At 44.0% G+C, this 19,810-nt stretch overlaps 1 protein-coding gene across 1 annotated transcript in view; it reads right to left on the reverse strand.

Moving 5' to 3' along the window:
• Positions 1-6,670: 6,670 nt before the first annotated feature.
• LOC120978956 (40-kDa huntingtin-associated protein-like) overlaps positions 6,671-19,810 on the reverse strand; it is a 70,153-nt gene continuing 57,013 nt past the window's right edge. Inside the window, exons 11-12 of the mRNA XM_040407419.1 lie at positions 15,609-15,664; positions 6,671-7,161 (exon numbers count right to left, since the gene is read on the reverse strand). Of these exons, the coding sequence (XP_040263353.1) occupies positions 7,080-7,161; positions 15,609-15,664 (138 nt within the window). The 3' untranslated portion in view covers positions 6,671-7,079. The remainder of the gene's footprint in view (positions 7,162-15,608; positions 15,665-19,810) is intronic.

Raw genomic sequence — 19,810 nt, forward strand, 5'->3', positions numbered from 1 at the left:
AAGAGTATTTCCTTTTTGTCAGTATACTGTGGTGGTTTTATGTACCAGGGATTTTGTAGGAGTTATGCCATTTTTGATAAAAAAAAAAATATATATATATATATAAATATAATGGTAACCCAGATGAGTATGGTAGAGTGTTCAGTATATATAAAAGCAGTATTCTGATTTCAGCTAATACATGTATAATGAATTAGGTATTCAATTTGTCCATGCATATGTGAAGGATATAAGCTCCGAGAACTACTTTACCTCAATTCTCAAACAAGCCGAACATCCGTTTGTCCATCCTATCAGTGGATAAGAATATTCCACTTCCGAACAGGATTCTGCACCAGATGTGAACTTTGGAACAGGTTGTATAATATATAAAAGATGCCTTACTTAAACGACTACGCTCTATGCTCTTTGTAGACATAATGATTAGTTAATATACGCAAATGCAATGTAAAGTATGTCACCATAGTGTAATATTAAGCACTCACAGATGTAGTCTTCTGCAGAAATCTTGCAGACGATGCCACTTCTGACGAAAGGTGCATGGCGCAGATGTATGAGGACACATGCAATAGTTTTTATGGACTGCAAAGAAAAGATAAAACAAGCTGTGCACAAAGCCTTGAAAACAAGAAATTGCTGGTAATACTCTTCTGTTCCCATCTAATCGCAATACTCAGAGACCAACCCGAATCATTGCTGTGAAATCATCAACATCTGCTGCACAGAAATGGAGGTTCCTAATCCACAAAACAATCAAGTCCCAGCTGTTCCATGTAAACCCTTCTCATTCATTCTGATCTCAGATGCTGTTCATAGTGATAACTGAACTACTCGGATTTTGCTATAATAACTCGAGGAAATCGTAATGGTGTCTGCAATTAGACAGTGTCAGCATCTGAGCTAAAGAAGCTAGAGAGAAATTCATTTAGATTAATTTCATGTTCAAGCAATGTTCTAATATCAAAAACAAAACCACAATTGCCTGAAATAAAAAGTACCTGAATTGTCTTCTTCTGTCGAGCCATTGTCTACTTACAGTATAGCATTCTGAGAATGCAATGAGACTACTACTACTCTACTTCCTTCAGACACATTCTTTTCTGTATTTTAAAAACGTGGAAATGTCAAAAAAATAAAATTGACAGGCATTTTCTGGCCATGATTTTTAAAATCCTATAGAAAAGACTTATCTACCGACGTAATGGCTAACCTCTGGCACGCCAGCTGTGGTGAAACTACAACTCCCAGCACGCTCCATTATTTCTTTAAGGTTCTAAGAACAGCCAAGCAACTGTACAACTTGGGAGTCGTAGTTTTACCACAGCTGGGGTGCCAGAAGTTAGCCATGACAGATCTAGAGCATATTGGTTAATAAAAACACTACAAATATGCCAAAAACAAAACTTGTGTGTGTGAAATTGTCCTTACAGCTATCACGGTGCTTCACATATATAACAAATACTATAAGATGTCATATCTGAAGTCCTAAATCACTGACATAGTGGTGGGCATTTATTAAAGCTAGTCTTGCGCACAAATAGTCGCAAAGCGGATTTTTGCGATTATGTTAACACTCTTGTGTTCTCAGAACCCCATAGAAATAAATGGAGCATGCTGGGAGTCATAGTGTTACCACAGCTGGAGTGCCAGAGGTTAGCCATTACTGCTGTAGATAGTCTTTTCTATAGGATTTTAAAAATCACCGCCAGAAAATGCCTGAAATTTTTTTTTTTTACATTTACACGTTTTTAAAACACAGGAAAGAAGGAGTCTGAAGGAAGTAGTAGTTGTCTTATGGGTGGACGACAGATGGACAGGATAGGAGCAGCGCGGGGGCCATGCTGGGCCACAACTCCGGCCTCGGCAAATTGCTACTTTTTCGCCTGGTGTAGTTTTTCAGACAGACGCACGGACTGTCACACATGCGCGCCAGGCTACTTTCACACCAGTGCTTTTGCTGGATCGGTCATGGATCAGCAAAAACGCTTCCATCATGATAATATAACCGTCTGCATCCGTTATGAACGGATCCGGGTGTACTATCTTTAAAATAGCCATGACGGATCCATCATGAACTCCATTAAAAGTCAATGGGGGACGGATCTGTTTTCTATTGAGATCCATCTTGTTCCGCATCCCAGGACGCACTCAAAAACGCTGCTTGCTGCGCTTTTGTGTGCGTCATGGGAATGCAACCAAATGGAACGGAATGCATTCTGATGTATTCCGTTTCGTTTAGTTCAGTTATGTCCCCATTGACAATGAATAGGGTCAAAACTGACGGATGTCAATAGCGGAACAAAACTGACGGATGTCAATAGCGGAAATGGAAAACGCTGGTGTGAAAGTAACCTAATGCGTGTGCCTCATCATAAATTAGCCGTATACTACTGCAGAGTAGGGGGACAACTAAGACCGGAGTAAAAAGCCCCCTCAGTAAATGTCCTGCAGTGGGCTATCTGCAACATTTACAGTCTAAAAAACAGAATGTAGGTAAGCCTACTGTGTGATTTACGGTTCCTTCACACACACCTTCTTGAGTGTTTTTAAGTGCTTGTATCCAGGGGTACTATTTCCTCTTGCACAGAGCGAATAGTAGGTGTAAGGATATGTCTCAAGGCCTATTTTAAGCCCTTAACAACACACAGATTTTCTGTTTTTGCATTTTTGATTTTTACTGCCTGCCTTCCTAGGGCCATAACTATGGTGAACCTCGGAGCCGTCAGAAGTCCTGAGGCTGCCATTGCGGGGGAGACATTTGGGCACAGGACAGAGCAGCGCTCCCGGGATTTGACTGCACAGATGCCGTGGTAAGAATTGATTGCGCCATCTGAGGCATTAGAAGTCTGTGATCACAGTCATCACCAGGTGTCTGCTGTGAAAAACAGCAGGCACGCACGGCTACAGCGCCCACTCAGCTCTGGAGCAGGCGACATACATGTACTGAGTAAGGCTACTTTCACACTTGCGTTCGGTGTTTCGCTTGCGAGTTCCGTTTGAAGGCTCTCACAAGCGGCCCCAAAGGGATCCGTACAGCCCCAATGCATTCTGAGTGGATGCGGATCCGCTCAGAATGCCTCAGTCTGGCTCCGCTTGGCCTCCGTTCCGCTCAGCAGGCGGACACCCGAACGCAGCTTGCAGCGTTCGGGTGTCCGCCTGGCCGTGCGGAGCCAAACGGATCCGTCCAGACTTTCAATGTAAGTCAATGGGGACGGATCTGTTTGAAGTTGACACAATATGGTGCAATTTCAAACGGATCCGTCCCCCATTGACTTTCAATGCAAAGTCTGGACGGATCCGTCTGAACAACTTTCAGACTTAGATTTTTTTCTGACAGATAATGCAGACGGATCCGTTCTGAACGGATCCCATCGTTTGCATTATAGGAGCGGATCCGTCTGTGCAGAAACCAGACGGATCCGCTCCGAATGCAAGTGTGAAAGTAGCCATGTTCATTGACTAATAGGATATCTACCTTCCAACTGGTGGCACAGCTTTTTTTCCTGGCAAGTCCTATAGAAGAGCTTATGCTGTGTTTTAAAAGGAAAAGACATGAACTACTGAAATACTACAAGAACACTGAATAGAGAGTTATTTCTGGGGTCCCTGTCACACCATTAAGTTCCACTCTCAGCTTAGCAGTGCAGCCTGGGCACTAAGCTCAACAGGATGCCCAGGCGATATTGTCCACCCCTTTAGGAGTTTTTTCCAGCTGACTGCTTGTGGCCTGTAGGGGGCTTTCTGATCTTTGGGGCCCTAAGCATTTGATTGGTTTGTCTTGGGGTAAAGTCTGCTTCTGCGTGTATGTAGACGTTTCAATGAATCCAGCTATGGTCAAACGACTTGCTGCGCGGATCTTTTCCACCAACACATAGTAAACATACACCGATCAATCATAACGTTAAACTCACAGAAGGGTGATGTGAATAAAACTGAATATGTTGTTTCTTCTCATGAAGGGGTCAGATACATTAGGCAACAAGTTAACAATAAGTTCTTGATGTCTTAGAAGCATGAAAAATAGTCAAGTCAAAGGATCTGAGCAGCCTTCACCCCCACTTCTCCAATGCTGAGCCCCAACACATGACAATGAGATAAAAACACCAGGAAAAAAACACCACAGCCAGAGCATGCTACGATTTCAAAAAACACAACATTTACCCAAAAATGCCACTAAAAAAATGCATGCTTAACCTGTGTTTAATATTGTTTCCATGTGATATCTGGAGATGGCGTTGCCAGAAAAAAAACTAAACAAAAAAACCCCACTTTCAATAGATAATAATGGGCAGGTGCTCAAAACAAATATTTATAAATATATTTTTAATGTAAAATAAAATAATGTTGTTAGCATTTTATTTTACATTAAAATATATTTACAAATATTTGTTTTGAGCAAATGCCTATTATTATCTATTGAAAGTTTTCTCTATTTGTAGGCACTCAACAATATTGTGTTGGTATATTAAATAAGTATATATATAATATCTTTATCCATTTTTTAATTTTATTTAGGTGAGCCATCTATATCTCTTTTCCTTAAAAAAAAAAATATACACACACCTAAAACCTCCCCCAGCCTCAACATGGTATAAATTCTACATCATAATACATAAATTACACATATTATTGTGCGGCATGGTGTTCACCAGTATTACTGAATATGCCTATGCTGTTAATCCTAATTATTACAATTCGCTAAACTTTTAGTTTAGAGCTAGTAAAAACCTTTAACCCCTTCCCAACATCCACCGAAGTCAGGACTTTAAAGAGGTCACCCACTCAGGAGCTGAGTGGACACAATAGCTGCCAGGGGCCTGCCTATTGCTGCAATAAGGCCGACCACAGACGTTTAACTCCTCAGATGCCGTGGTCAATTATAAGATCACAGGAGCTGTTCAGGATCAGGGGAGATGTTTCACCTAGAAATAAATGTTTAAAAAAAAAAAAAAAAGTTAAAAAGTTTATAAAAAATTTAAAATATATAAAAATTCAAATCGCCTTTCCTTATTTTACAAAAATAAACAATAGAAATATAAAAAATGATTGATGCCTCAGAAAATGGCAAAGTATTATCATCGTACGGTGAGCGGCTTAAAGGGAAAAAATGAACAATTTGCATTTTTTTTGGGCAGTTTCACCAGGTAATCTGGCATGATCACACTGAATTGGCTGCTCTGATGATGTTGCTAAGATTTCTCTTTGGAGAACATACTGGGTAGCCGCCCTTTCGCAAACAACCAGACCATTTACACACTAGGTGACAGATACCAGGAACGGGTGGGGCCCAGAAACAAAAGACAAGGACTGGAATACTCAGGGGAGCAGCAATAATTAAGGCAAGTACGTAGTTTTACATAATTGAAGCAACAAAATCTCTTGATCCACTATCTCCACCTAATCCGGTAGATGTAAAAGACTTATCAACACAAAGGTATTCAGTTTCCCAATATGACTAAACTTGAATCCACAGAGGGGAGGGGGGGTTCACAGAGTGCCTGCTGAATGATTTTAGCATGCACTCTGTTCCGATCTGCGCGGCGGTGATTGGAAACACACATGACGTACAGGTACCGGGACATCATGACGTACCGGTACGTCATGTGTCCCCAAGAGGTTAAAAATTTCATTGACTTGCTGAAACTGTAAAACACAGCGAATTTGCTACATGTAAATCCCAAGCAGTAAATCAGCAGTATACCCATCCCATGTGGACGTATCCTTAAGCAAGACTAGAAAGAGTCTCTGTCATTTCAATTATAACCAGTGTTATATTCCAGTATATTCTTAAGGGCAGATTCAAGGAAATGAGGCGTCTTACTTAGCTGAAGTTTCACTAAGGAGTGAATAAGACTCAGGGCTATAGTTACCCTACAAGGATGGAATCTCCTAATATTCACTAGCAGCCATGTAGATTACAATTTAGGAAGATCGCTATATGTAGACATAAACCTGGAATAGTGCAGCATATATTCGTTATCTCATTACATCATTTGACAACTTCTTTAACCATTGAGAGAAGCTCATCAGCCTGAAAGCTACAAATAAATCGACCCATTTTATAAGACTTCTCCTGTGCTGCACTTTGGACAGTAAGACACCACCTACGGGGAGATTTATCAAAGACCATCATTTGACGCCGGTTATTGAAATCTCCTGCACTTCTGGAGGATGCAACAAATTTAAGATTTGGTGCAGGCCTCGTCCTGTCCAAACGCCAGAATGAAATCTATGGCAGCTCAGAGCTGCCGTAGATGTCAGTCTTCATTTGTGGCAGAAAACTAGCGCAAATGAAGAGAAATGTGGTAGACCCGCAGGTGCTACCCTCGCCATGTCATCTTTTCAGAAGGTGGCGCAGAAACTCCACTTGCATCAAATTTTGTCGCAAGTGGCATTTAATAAGTCGCAAGCACGAGGTTTACGTTTTTTTCCCCACCATAAAAGAGGCGCATGTGTTCAGTTTACAAGCACACACTAAGGTTGTATATACCTGTGCTGCCATCATGGGCATAGCTCGGGAGCCATACAACTGGCCCATTCACCAATACCTCAAGTACTCTGTGCTCAGAATATCTGCTTGATTTTTAAAACTTTTATTAAACATGTGGAAGGCTGTGTACACATTCTTGTAAATGACAGTTTTTATTTCTTTAAAAAAAATCAAATTGGATACTATTGAAAAAAGACCATTTTATTGACAGGCTGAATTTATCTTCATAGCACTCACTATTGTCAGAAATAAATTACTATGACATTTTAGAACTTTACATAGAGCTGAAAACAAAATGGAAAGTGTCCTTTAAAAAGATCATATAATACAGAGACATTTTAAAAGGAACATGCTACCAGGACAGGCCTCTCGAGCAACAATCCATAGGTGTGACAATGACAGCACATGTAGGACCCACAATTCTAAAGGGGGCCCAGCACAGAAACCACAAAATGCATAACACAACATACATAACAGCCATTAAAATAAAATACTAATCTGCAGCCACCAGAATAATGGATAGCTTCTTTACGTATGTTTTGGATAACCAAGGTTGTATGGTTCCAGGAATTCTTATATATGTCATGGTTCACACGCCTTGACCTGAAGGAGAAATCATTTCTTGAAGGACCAGATGTAATAAGTGGTTCTGTTCTGCAGTCAAAAGTGGCCTGTAAACATGAAGGTTAATGTGTTAAGTGCAGACATGTGGTCATTCATCAGGCATCTGCATAGACCAGGAATGCTCAACTTTTGGCCCTAAAGCTGTTGTAAAACTACAACTCCCACCATGCCCTGCTGTAGGCTGTCCAGGCATGCTGGGAGTTGTAGTTTTGCAACAGGTTGGGCATGCCTGGCATAGACTATATGCTCCCATTTCAGAAGCTTACACACACACACACACAGTTTTGCAGTTCATGGTGTATTTTCTTTTTTGTAAATTTCTCTAGGAACAATCTAAAGTACATGTTAAATGTAATTTACAAGTCGTATTGATTGTAAAGAGTAACTACACTTTTAAATTTTTTGGGGAAATATCATATGGACATATCAGAAGTGTTGATCGGCGGGGGTCCCAGCTCTGAGACCCCCGCCGATCGCTAGAACGAGGGGTCAGAAGCGCTCAGTAGAGCGCAGCTTCTCCTTGCTGAGGAGCGCGAGACTGTAGACTAACTCAATAGACTTTCTATGGAGTTCTTCTGTAGTCTCAAGCTTAGCAGAGAGGAAAAGCTGCGCTCAGCTGAGCGCTTCTGACCCCTCGTTCTAGCGATCGGTGGGGGTCTCAGAGCTGGGACCCCCGCCGTTAAACACTTCTGATATGTCCCTATGACATATAATTTTTTTTAATTTAAAGTGTAGATACTCTTTAGGCCTCATGCACACGACCGTTGTGGCGTTTTCCTTTTTTTTTTCGCGGACCTATTGACTTTCAATGGGTCCGTGGAAAAAAAAAAAAAAAACGGAAAATGCACCGTTTTGCAGCCGAGACCGTGATCCGTGTATCCTGTCCGTCAAAAAAATAAGACCTGTCCTATTTTTTTGACGGACAACGGTTCACGGACCCATTCAAGTCAATGGGTCTGTGAAAGAACATGGATGCACACAAGATTGGCATTCGTGTCCGTGATCCGTGGCCGTAGGTTACTTTAATACAGACGGATCCGAAGATCCGTCTGCATAAAAGCTTTTTCAGAGCTGAGTTTTCACTTCGTGAAAACTCAGATCCGACAGTATATTCTAACACAGAGGCGTTCCCATGGTGATGAGGACGCTTCAGGTTAGAATATACTAAAAGAACTGTGTACATGACTGCCCCCTGCTGCCTGGCAGGTGCTGCCAGGGAGCAGGGGGCACCCCCCCCCCCCGTAGTTAACACATTGGTGGCCAGTGCGGCCGCCCCCCCCCCCCCCCTTCTAGTTAACTCATTGGTGGCCAGTGGGCCCCCCTCCCTCCCCTGTAGTTAACTCATTGGTGGCCAGTGGGCCCCCCCTCCCTCCCCTGTAGTTAACTCATTGGTGGCCAGTGGGCCCCCCTCCCTCCCCTGTAGTTAACTCGTTGGTGGCCAGTGCAGCCGGCCCCCCTCCCTCCCCTGTAGTTAACTCGTTGGTGGCCAGTTCGGCCGGCCCCCCTCCCTCCCCTGTAGTTAACTCGTTGGTGGCCAGTGGGCCCCCCCCTCCCTCCCCTGTAGTTAACTCGTTGGTGGCCAGTGGGCCCTCTCCCCTCCCTCCCCCTGCTAATTAAAATCCCCCCCCCTATCATTGGTGGCAGCAGAGAGTACCGATCGGAGTCCCAGTTTAATCGCTGGGGCTCCGATCGGTAACCATGGCAACCAGGACGCTACTGCTGTCCCGGTTGCCATGGTTACCTAGCAATTTGTAGAAGCATTATACTTACCTGCGAGCTGAGATGTCTGCGTCCGGCCGAGAGCACCTCCTACTGGTAAGTGACAGGTCATTAACCACCTCAGCCCCCAGTGCTTAAACACCCTGAAAGACCAGGCCACTTTTTACACTTCTGACCTACACTACTTTCACCGTTTATTGCTCGGTCATGCAACTTACCACCCAAATGAATTTTACCTCCTTTTCTTCTCACTAATAGAGCTTTTATTTGGTGGTATTTCATTGCTGCTGACATTTTTACTTTTTTTGTTATTAATCGAAATTTAACGATTTTTTTTGCAAAAAAATGACATTTTTCACTTTCAGTTGTAAAATTTTGCAAAAAAAACGAGATCCATATATAAATTTTGCTCTAAATTTATTGTTCTACATGTCTTTGATAAAAAAAAAATGTTTGGGTAAAAAAAAAATGCTTTGGGTAAAAGTTATAGCGTTTACAAACTATGGTACAAAAATGTAAATTTCCGCTTTTTGAAGCAGCTCTGACTTTCTGAGCACCTGTCATGTTTACTGAGGTTCTACAATGGCCAGACAGTACAAACACCCCACAAATGACCCCATTTCGGAAAGTACACACCCTAAGGTATTCGCTGATGGGCATAGTGAGTTCATAGAACTTTTTATTTTTTGTCACAAGTTAGCGGAAAATTATGATTTTTTTTTTTTCCTTCAAAGTCTCATATTCCACTAACTTGTGACAAAAAATAAAAAGTTCTATGAACTCACTATGCCCATCACGAAATACCTTGGGGTCTCTTCTTTCCAAAATGGGGTCACTTGTGGGGTAGTTATACTGCCCTGGCATTCTAGGGGCCTAAATGTGTGGTAAGGAGTTTGAAATCAAATTCTGTAAAAAATGACCTGTGAAATCCGAAAGGTGCTCTTTGGAATATGGGCCCCTTTGCCCACCTAGGCTGCAAAAAAGTGTCACACATCTGGTATCTCTGTATTCAGGAGAAGTTGAGGAATGTGTTTTGGGGTGTCATTTTACATATACCCATGCTGGGTGAGATAAATATCTTGGTCAAATGCCAACTTTGTATAAAAAAATGGGAAAAGTTGTCTTTTGCCAAGATATTTCTCTCACCCAGCATGGGTATATGTAAAATGACACCCCAAAACACATTCCCCAACTTCTCCTGAGTACGGAGATACCAGATGTGTGACACTTTTTTGCAGCCTAGGTGGGCAAAGGGGCCCACATTCCAAAGAGCACCTTTCGGATTTCACAGGTCATTTTTTACAGAATTTGATTTCAAACTCCTTACCACACATTTGGGCCCCTAGAATGCCAGGGCAGTATAACTACCCCACAAGTGACCCCATTTTGGAAAGAAGAGACCCCAAGGTATTCGCTGATAGGCATAGTGAGTTCATGGAAGTTTTTATTTTTTGTCACAAGTTAGTGGAATATGAGACTTTGTATGAAAAAAAAAAAAAAAATCTGCATTTTCCACTAACTTGTGACAAAAAATAAAAAATTCTAGGAACTCTCCATGCCCCTCATGGAATACCTTGGGGTGTCTTCTTTCCAAAATGGGGTCACTTGTGGGGTAGTTATACTGCCCTGGCATTTTCCAGGGGCCCTAATGTGTGGTAAGTAGGTAAATGACCTGTGAAATCCTAAAGGTGCTCTTTGGAATATGGGCCCCTTTGCCCACCTAGGCTGCAAAAAAGTGTCACACATGTGGTATCGCCGTATTCAGGAGAAGTTGGGGAATGTGTTTTGGGGTGTCATTTTACATATACCCTTGCTGGGTGAGAGAAATATCTTGGCAAAAGACAACTTTTCCCATTTTTTTATACAAAGTTGGCATTTGACCAAGATATTTCTCTCACCCAGCATGGGTATATGTAAAATGACACCCCAAAACACATTCCCCAACTTCTCCTGAGTACGGCGATACCAGATGTGTGACACTTTTTTGCAGCCTAGATGCGCAAAGGTGCCCAAATTCCTTTTAGGAGGGCATTTTTAGACATTTGGATACCAGACTTCTTCTCACGCTTTGGGGCCCCTAGAATGCCAGGGCAGTATAAATACCCCACATGTGACCCCATTTTGGAAAGAAAACACCCCAAGGTATTCAATGAGGGGCATGGCGAGTTCATAGAAATTTTTTTTTTTTGGCACAAGTTAGCGGAAATTGATATTTTTAATTTTTTTCTCACAGAGTCTCCCGTTCCGCTAACTTGGGACAAAAATTTCAATCTTTCATGGACTCAATATGCCCCTCACGGAATACCTGGGGGTGTCTTCTTTCCGAAATGGGGTCACATGTGGGGTATTTATACTGCCCTGGCATTCTAGGGGCCCTAAAGCGTGAGAAGAAGTCTGGAATATAAATGTCTAAAAAATTTTACGCATTTGGATTCCATGAGGGGTATGGTGAGTTCATGTGAGATTTTATTTTTTGACACAAGTTAGTGGAATATGAGACTTTGTAAGAAAAAAAAAAAATAATTCCGCTAACTTGGGCCAAAAAAATGTCTGAATGGAGCCTTACAGAGGGGTGATCAATGACAGGGGGGTGATCAATGACAGGGGGGGTGATCAATGACAGGGGGGGTGATCAATGACAGGGGGGTGATCAATGACAGGGGGGTGATCAATGACAGGGGGGTGATCAGGGAGTCTATATGGGGTGATCACCACAGTCATTGATCACCCCCCCTGGAAGGCTTCATTCAGACGTCCGTATGCGTTTTGCGGATCCGATCCATCTATCAGTGGATCCGTAAAAATCATGCGGACATCTGAATGGAGCTTTACAGGGGGTTGATCAATGACAGGGGGGTGATCAATGACAGGGGGGTGATCAGGGAGTCTATATGGGGTGATCACCACAGTCATTGATCACCCCCCCTGGAAGGCTTCATTCAGACGTCCGTATGCGTTTTGCGGATCCGATCCATCTATCAGTGGATCCGTAAAAATCATGCGGACATCTGAATGGAGCTTTACAGGGGGTTGATCAATGACAGGGGTGTAATCAATGACAGGGGGGTGATCAGGGAGTCTATATGGGGTGATAACCACAGTCATTGATCACGCCCCTGTAAGGCTTCATTCAGACGTCCGTATGCGTTTTGCGGATCCGATCCATCTATCAGTGGATCTGTAAAAATCATGCAAACATCTGAATGGAGCTTTACAGGGGGGTGATCAATGACAGGGGGGTGATCAGGGAGTCTATATGGGGTGATCACCACAGTCATTGATCACGCCCCTGTAAGGCTTCATTCAGACGTCCGGATGCGTTTTGAGGATCCGATCCATCTATCAGTGCATCCGTAAAAATCATGCGGACATCTGAATGGAGCTTTACAGGGGGGTAATCAATGACAGGGGGGTGATCAGGGAGTCTATATGGGGTGATAACCACAGTCATTGATCATGCCCCTGTAAGGCTTCATTCAGACGTCCCTATGCGTTTTGTGGATCCGATCCATCTATCAGTGCATCCGTAAAAATCATGCGGACATCTGAATGGAGCTTTACAGGGGGGTGATCAATGACAGGGGGGTAATCAATGACAGGGGGTGATCAGGGAGTCTATATGGGGTGATCAGGGGCTAATAAGGGGTTAATAAGTGACGGGGGGGGGGGTGTAGTGTAGTGGTGCTTGGTGCTACTTTACTGAGCTACCTGTGTCCTCTGGTGGTCGATCCAAACAAAGGGGACCACCAGAGGACCAGGTAGCAGGTATATTAGACGCTGTTATCAAAACAGCGTCTAATATACCTGTTAGGGGTTAAAAAAAATACATCTCCAGCCTGCCAGCGAACGATCGCCGCTGGCAGGCTGGAGATCAACTCTCTTACCTTCCGTTCCTGTGAGCGCGCGCGCCTGTTTGCGCGCGTTCACAGGAAGTCTCGCGTCTCGCGAGATGACGCATATATGCGTGACTGTGCGCAGCGCTGCCACCTCCGGAACGCGATCCTGCGTTAGGCGGTCCGGAGGTGGTTAAGCAATGCGCCGCACAGACCTGTCACTTACCAGTAGGAGGAGCTCCCGGCTGGACGCAGACATCGCAGCTCGCAGGTAAGTATAATGCTTCTACAAATTGCTAAGTAACCATGGCAACCGGGACTGCAGTAGCGTCCTGGTTGCCATGGTTACCGATCGGAGCCCCAGCGATTAAACTGGGACTCCGATTGGTACTCTCCGCTGCCACCAATGATAGGGGGGGAGATTTTAATTAGGAGGGGGAGGGAGGGGATAGGGCCCACTGGCCACCAACGAGTTAACTACAGGGGAGGGAGGGGGGGCCCACTGGCCACCAACGAGTTAACTACAGGGGAGGGAGGGGGGCCGGCCGCACTGGCCACCAACGAGTTAACTACAGGGGAGGGAGGGGGGCCGGCCGCACTGGCCACCAACGAGTTAACTACAGGGGAGAGAGGGGGGGGCCCACTGGCCACCGAGTTAACTACAGGGGAGGGGGGGGGCCGGCCCACTGGCCACCAATGAGTTAACTACAGGGGAGGGAAGGGGGCCGGCCCACTGGCCACTAATGTGTTAACTACAGGGGGGGGGGGGCAGCAGGGGGCAGTCATGTACACAGTTCTTTTAGTATATTCTAACCTGAAGCGTCCCCATCACCATGGGAACGCCTCTGTGTTAGAATATACTGTCGGATTTGAGTTTCACGATGTAACTCAAATCCGACGGTATATTCTAACATAGAGGCGTTCCCATGGTGATGGGGACGCTTCAAGTTAAAATATACCATCGGAATGGAGAAAACTCCGATCCTATGGTATATTAACTCCTGACTTTACATTGAAAGTCAATGGGGGACGGATCCGTTTGAAATTGCACCATATTGTGTCAACGTCAAACGGATCCGTCCCCGTTGACTTGCATTGTAATTCAGGACGGATCCGTTTGGCTCCGCACGGCCAGGCGGACACCAAAACGACTTTTTTTTTCATGTCCGTGGATCCTCCAAAAATCAAGGAAGACCCACGGACGAAAAAACGGTCACGGATCACGGAAAAACGGAACCCGTTTTTGCGGACCGCAAAAAAATACGGTCGTGTGCATGAGGCCTTAAGGTGATACCTAATATCTGTCACACACTGACCCCTAAAGGCCCTTGTACACTGGATGATTTCGGGCCAATTATCAGAAATACGAATGCTCGTTCCCGATAATCGGCTCGTATAAGCCACAAACTGATCAGCTGATTAACAAGCAAATGGTTGTTTGTTCCTGATGAAAGATGCTCGGGTATCAGCAGCACATCTTCCCAAGCAATCAGGTATGTGCTGCTGATAATGAATAAGACGGACTGAAGAAGGAACAACGTTTCTCCTACATCAATATGCATTTGGCCTGTATAATCAGGCCGATGAAAACGTGCACCGATGGATGTGTTATCTTCCATAGGTGCTGGCACTGCCCGAAGATCAGTGTAATACCACCCTAACTCCAATAACAGTAGGGATAAATTACAAGTTTTACTGAATCCTTTACCACAAAACCATACATCAATCTGCTCAGCTCCTCCTGCCCTATAACATGCTGCCTGAAGGTTGCACTGCATTTTCAAGGTGACAGGTTCCCTTTAAGGGTATTTTTATACTAGCGTTATTCTTTTCCGACATTAAGTTCCGTCCTAGGGGCTCAATACCGGAAAAGAACTGATCAGTTTTATTCTAATGCATTCTGAATGGAGAGCAATCCGTTCAGGATGCATCAGGATGTCTAAAGACTCCGTCCAAAAAGACTGAACACAGATCCGGCATTAATTTACATTGAAGTGTATTATTGCCCGATCCGTCATTAAGTGTTCCGGCAAAACATATCCGGCATTCCGGTCTGAGCATGCACAGACCGAAAAAAAATGCAAAAAAAAAAATATTATACCGGATCCGTTTTTCTGGATGACAACGGAGAGACGGCATTTCAATGCATTTGTCAATGCATCTGGATCCGTCTGACAAATGCCATCAGTTTGCATGCGTTTTGCCGGATCCGGCAGGCAGTTACAGCGACGAAACTGCCTGCCGGAATCCTCTGCCGCAAGTGTGAAAGTACCCTAGGATCTGCAGTTTGCAAAAAAAAACAGCATTTTAACAAGAAACGAAAATCTGCTCAAATCTGTGAATGAAAGATCCAGCAACAAATGTCACATTAACACCCCAATAATAACGGATATCACAGCAATCTGACAAACTCCCAACAGCTACACCGAAACATGGAAACAAATATATCCTTTATGCTGAGGATGAGACTGACCATTGCGTAACATCAATAATGGTAAACATGGTGTATCGGGATTCCTTCAAGGATTAAAGATTAAACGAAGATTAGACATGTCTAGAAAGAACAGAAGTCCTACAGTGTATCTGTATTACGTAACAAATAAGTACAGCAAACACAAAAGTCAACTAACAAAATGAAGAGAATAGTTGACTCTGTGATGCTGAAACCTGCCCGGGGGATCTTTATTAGTAAGGCATTATTCAGACTGGGCTGTAGAGCTGTGGCAAAACAGCAGTGCATGCCCTAATTCAGATCTGTATTCTGGATGTACATGTACCCACTGGCACACCAAGTCTGGTCCAGTAGGACCGGGTATAATACACCACACAATACTGTATATGGCTGTCATGCTGTGATATTCCACAAAAAGTCAAAAGGTGAATCCAAAAAAATATCGGTTACAGAATATAGTGTAAAAGGAGCACTCCGCCGCAGGACATACCAAAGCTCCACCTGCAAGATTTTTAGTGATTCCACGTCGTTTTCCTGGCACGCCATCTGTAGAAAAGAAATAAAACGGTCAATGAAAAAATGAGGCAGTAAATTCATACAAAAAACCGCTCTGCGGATTATAACTAGAACATACAGCTTTTTAAAATGTATTTAATTTTGGAATATTTTAGCCGTATGTCAGGGCTGGCCAACCTGCGGCTCTCCAGCTGTTGTAAAACTACAACTCCCACCATTCCCTGCTGTAGGCAGACTGGGCATGCTGGGAGTTGTAGTTTTGCATCAACTGGAGGGTGGCCAGCCCTGCCGTATGTGATATCCTGAAAACGTTTCCCAGTAAGGCAGCGTCCACACAAACCATTCTGCAGGGTAAGGGGACTACTTTTATAGACTCCAACAGAAAACAAAGTGCAGCTGCAGGGCGAGCACAGGGAACAGTGTGTGATGATTAACGGGAACCAGTCACCAGTTTTGGGCTGCCCTAGTGCAAGCGGAGCGCTCAACCCCCAATCGGTACACTGCAAAAGCTTGGCATAAGCTCTATGCTCTCTCCGCCCGCTGCCGGTTATTAACAGCTACCTTCCTATAGCAATCTGCTGGCGGGGAGGAGAGCCGGCAGCTCCTGAACTAAGGGGATGTGCACACACACAGCATAACAAAATCTAAAATGAAATCCATGTTTTACAAGTAGATTCGGCTGCTTATTTTGGTGTGCAATTAAAGGGGTCCTCTTTAAAATCGCCACCAGCAACCTGTCCGAGAATGTGAGCAGGACTGGTTGCCTAGGGGAGTGAGAGGCAGGGCCTTACTATACACCACACTCTAGCACGTGTATATACTACATATTGGTGAGTTTTCCTGTCAGGCTGCTCAGCCATGATGACATATCCTCAAAAATACGTTGCTTGGTGGTGTCGCAGGTCCCGACGGTGAAGTGGGTACAGTTCACACAGGTAAAAGTGTTTCTTTGGATAGGACCGCGCTACCTCTGGAATCACAGAGAATCCACAATCGAAGCCAGCAAGATATTCACAAGAATGGGGAAGCAAACAGGCCAGTCAAAACCTCTCCTCCTCTCCTTTCCAGGCTTCTATGGAACACCAAAATTGCATCCAATAGTGAAGTACGTCATGCAAGTCGGAGTAAAAACGGTTTTATTATACTCACAATGCACACGTATAAACAAGCAGTATACAATGGATCAAATCACCCGACCCGGGTTTCGCTCGGTTGAGCTTCGTCAGGGGTATTCATCCCACCCACTTCAGGGCGGTCTTATAACGGGTCAGGTTGGTTTGCACCCGCCTACCCACACACATATGATCCAATCAATGGTAAATTAAATCATGCACATATACATCCTTTTAAAACAATATAAAATGCATAAAATACAAATACATAAAATACATAAAACAAGGACATCTCAAAATGAATCTATGGAAAGGAGAGGAGGAGAGGTTTTGACTGGCCTGTTTGCTTCCCCATGCTTGTGAATATCTTGCTGGCTTCGATTGTGGATTCTCTGTGATTCCAGAGGTAGCGCGGTCCTATCCAAAGAAACACATGATGACATATTGTAGGCAGTATATTTAGTGATAGGGACCCATCTGCGGAAGCCACCTTGACGCCTGGTAGATGGGCCCGACACGTATGTGCGCTAAGAGCTTCCATTATTTATTTATAGTCGGTATTGCACCACTTTTATCTAGAATGACCCCCATTTCTTAGCTCTATTATTTCTATATATAACGGTGTGCAGCCATTTTGTTTTTTGTAATATCGTAGGCAGGATCACATCTTTACCATCTATTGTAGAGCAGTGCAGTGTGTAGTTAGGCCCTGTCCCCCCTCCCCATCTCAGGCAGCGCTGTAAGCAGAGGCAACCAGTCCTACTCACATTCTAGGACAGGTTGCTTACAGCCATTTTAAATCCTTTCCGGAGAACCCCTTTAAGCTTCAGATTTCACCCCTGGACATGCTGCTGACCTAAAAACTCACACCATGCATTGAATCCTCTGCCGATTTTTTATGCTGTGATTGGATGGGGTAATGCACTTTCGTTGTCCAATTTCTATGCAGATTCCACAGTCGAACAACCATTAAAGGGTTTCTACCACCACATTTTCACCGAATACAGAAGCACACGGCGCAGGCGCGAGAATTCGGCCGAGATGCAGAGAAGTAGTCTGTCAATCTAGAGGAGAGGGGCGGGCTGGAGCGCGCTGGGCGGCAGAAATGGTGAGTGGACGGAGCCACCTAGAGGCTCATTTGCATACCAATAAAACTATGTTTTTTAGGGTAACCGCTGCAGAGAAAGGAATTACAATAGCATGGTTAGGTACAGCAGACACTAGCAGATCGCTAGTGTCTGACAGCTAATTAGGTCAAAATGTCGTGGTAGAAACCCTTTTAAAGGGTTTTCTGGTGCAAGTATCTACAGTGCCTTGCAAAAGTATTCACACACCCCCCCCCCCCCCCCCCTTGACTTTTTTCGTATTTTGGTGCCTCACAACCTGGAATTAACATGGATTGTTTGAGGATTTCCATCATTTAATATACAGAACATGCCCACAACTTTGAAGATGCTTTTTTTTTAATTTTTTTTATTGTGACGCAAACAACAAATAGGACAAAATAACAGAAAAAGTCAATGTGCATAACTATTCACCCCCCTAAAGTCAATACTTTGTAGAGCCACCTTATGCGGCAATCACAGCTCCAAGTTGCTTAGGATAAGTCTCTATGAGCAGTTGCCACATCTTACCACTGGGGTTTTTGCCCATTCCTCCTTGCAAAACTGCTCCAGCTCCTTCAGGTTGGATGGTTTGCGCTTGTGAACAGCAATCTTTAAGTCTGACCACAGATTTTCTGTTGGATTGAGATCTGGGCTTTGACTAGGCCATTCCAACACATTTACATGTTTCCCCTTAAACCACTCAAGTGTTGCTTTAGCCGTGTGTTTGGGGTCATTGTCCTGCTGGAAGGTGAACCTCCATCCTAGCCTCAAATCACACACAGAGTGGTGCAGGTTTTGCTCAAGAATATCCCTGTATTTAGCACCGTCCATTTTTCCCTCAACTCTGACCAGTTTCCCAGTCCCATCCCCACAGCATGATGCTGCCACAACCTTGTTTCACTGTGGGGATGGTGTTCTTTGGGTGATGGGATGCGCCATAAAGCCCAACTCTATGGAGCGTACGTTTATTGTCGTCCTATGTACAGATACTCCAGTCTCTGCTGTGGAACTCTGTAGCTCCCCCAGGGTTACCTTAGGTCTCTGTGCTGCCTCTCTTATTAATGCCCCCCTTGCCCGGTCCGTGAGTTTTGGTGGGCGGCCGTCTCTTGGCAGGTTTGCTGTTGTGCCATGTTCTTTCCATTTGGTTATGATAGATTTGATGGTGCTCCTGGGGATCATCAAAGATTTGGATATTTTTTTTTTTACCTAACCCTGACTTGTACTTCTCAACAACATTGTCCCTTACTTGTTTGGAGAGTTCCTTGGTCTTCATGGCAGTGTTTGGTTAGTGATGCCTCTTGCTTAGGTGTTGCAGCCTCTGGGGCCTTTCAAAAAAGGTGTGTATATGTAATGACAGATCATATGACACTTAGATTGCACACAGGTGGACATCATTTCACTAATTATGTGACTTCTGAAGGTAATTGGTTGCACCAGAGCTTTTATGGGCTTCCTAACAAACGGGGTGAATACATACGCACATGTCAATTTTCTATTTCTAAACAATAGTTTTATTTATATATTTTTCTCATTTCACTTCACCAACTTAGACTATTGTGTTCTGATCCATCACATAAAATTCTGATTAACAAAACATTGAACTTAAGGCTGTAATGTAACAAAACACGGAAAAAGTCAATAGGGGTGAATACTTTTGCAAGGCACTGTAAATATATAAAAAAATACGTATTATATATGTGTGTATGTTCTGCGAAAACTCAAAAACGCAACCACCCATTTCAACAAAACTTGGTATACAAATCCCTTGCTACCTGGAAAGAAATCTTGCGGAGGTCGCAGCTCTCTAGGACGTACCGTTCCCGAGATATTCCCCAAAAATAACCTGCATTAGCCAATACATCCTGCCAGCCTAACTGCCATCCACACTGTCACATGTCCCTTATCAGCCAATAGAAGCTCGCAGGTCCTACTCCAGGTTGCCATAACAACTGATCACA

The sequence above is a fragment of the Bufo bufo genome, chromosome 9 (assembly GCF_905171765.1).
Source record: "Bufo bufo chromosome 9, aBufBuf1.1, whole genome shotgun sequence".
In the NCBI taxonomy this organism is placed as follows: domain Eukaryota; kingdom Metazoa; phylum Chordata; class Amphibia; order Anura; family Bufonidae; genus Bufo; species Bufo bufo.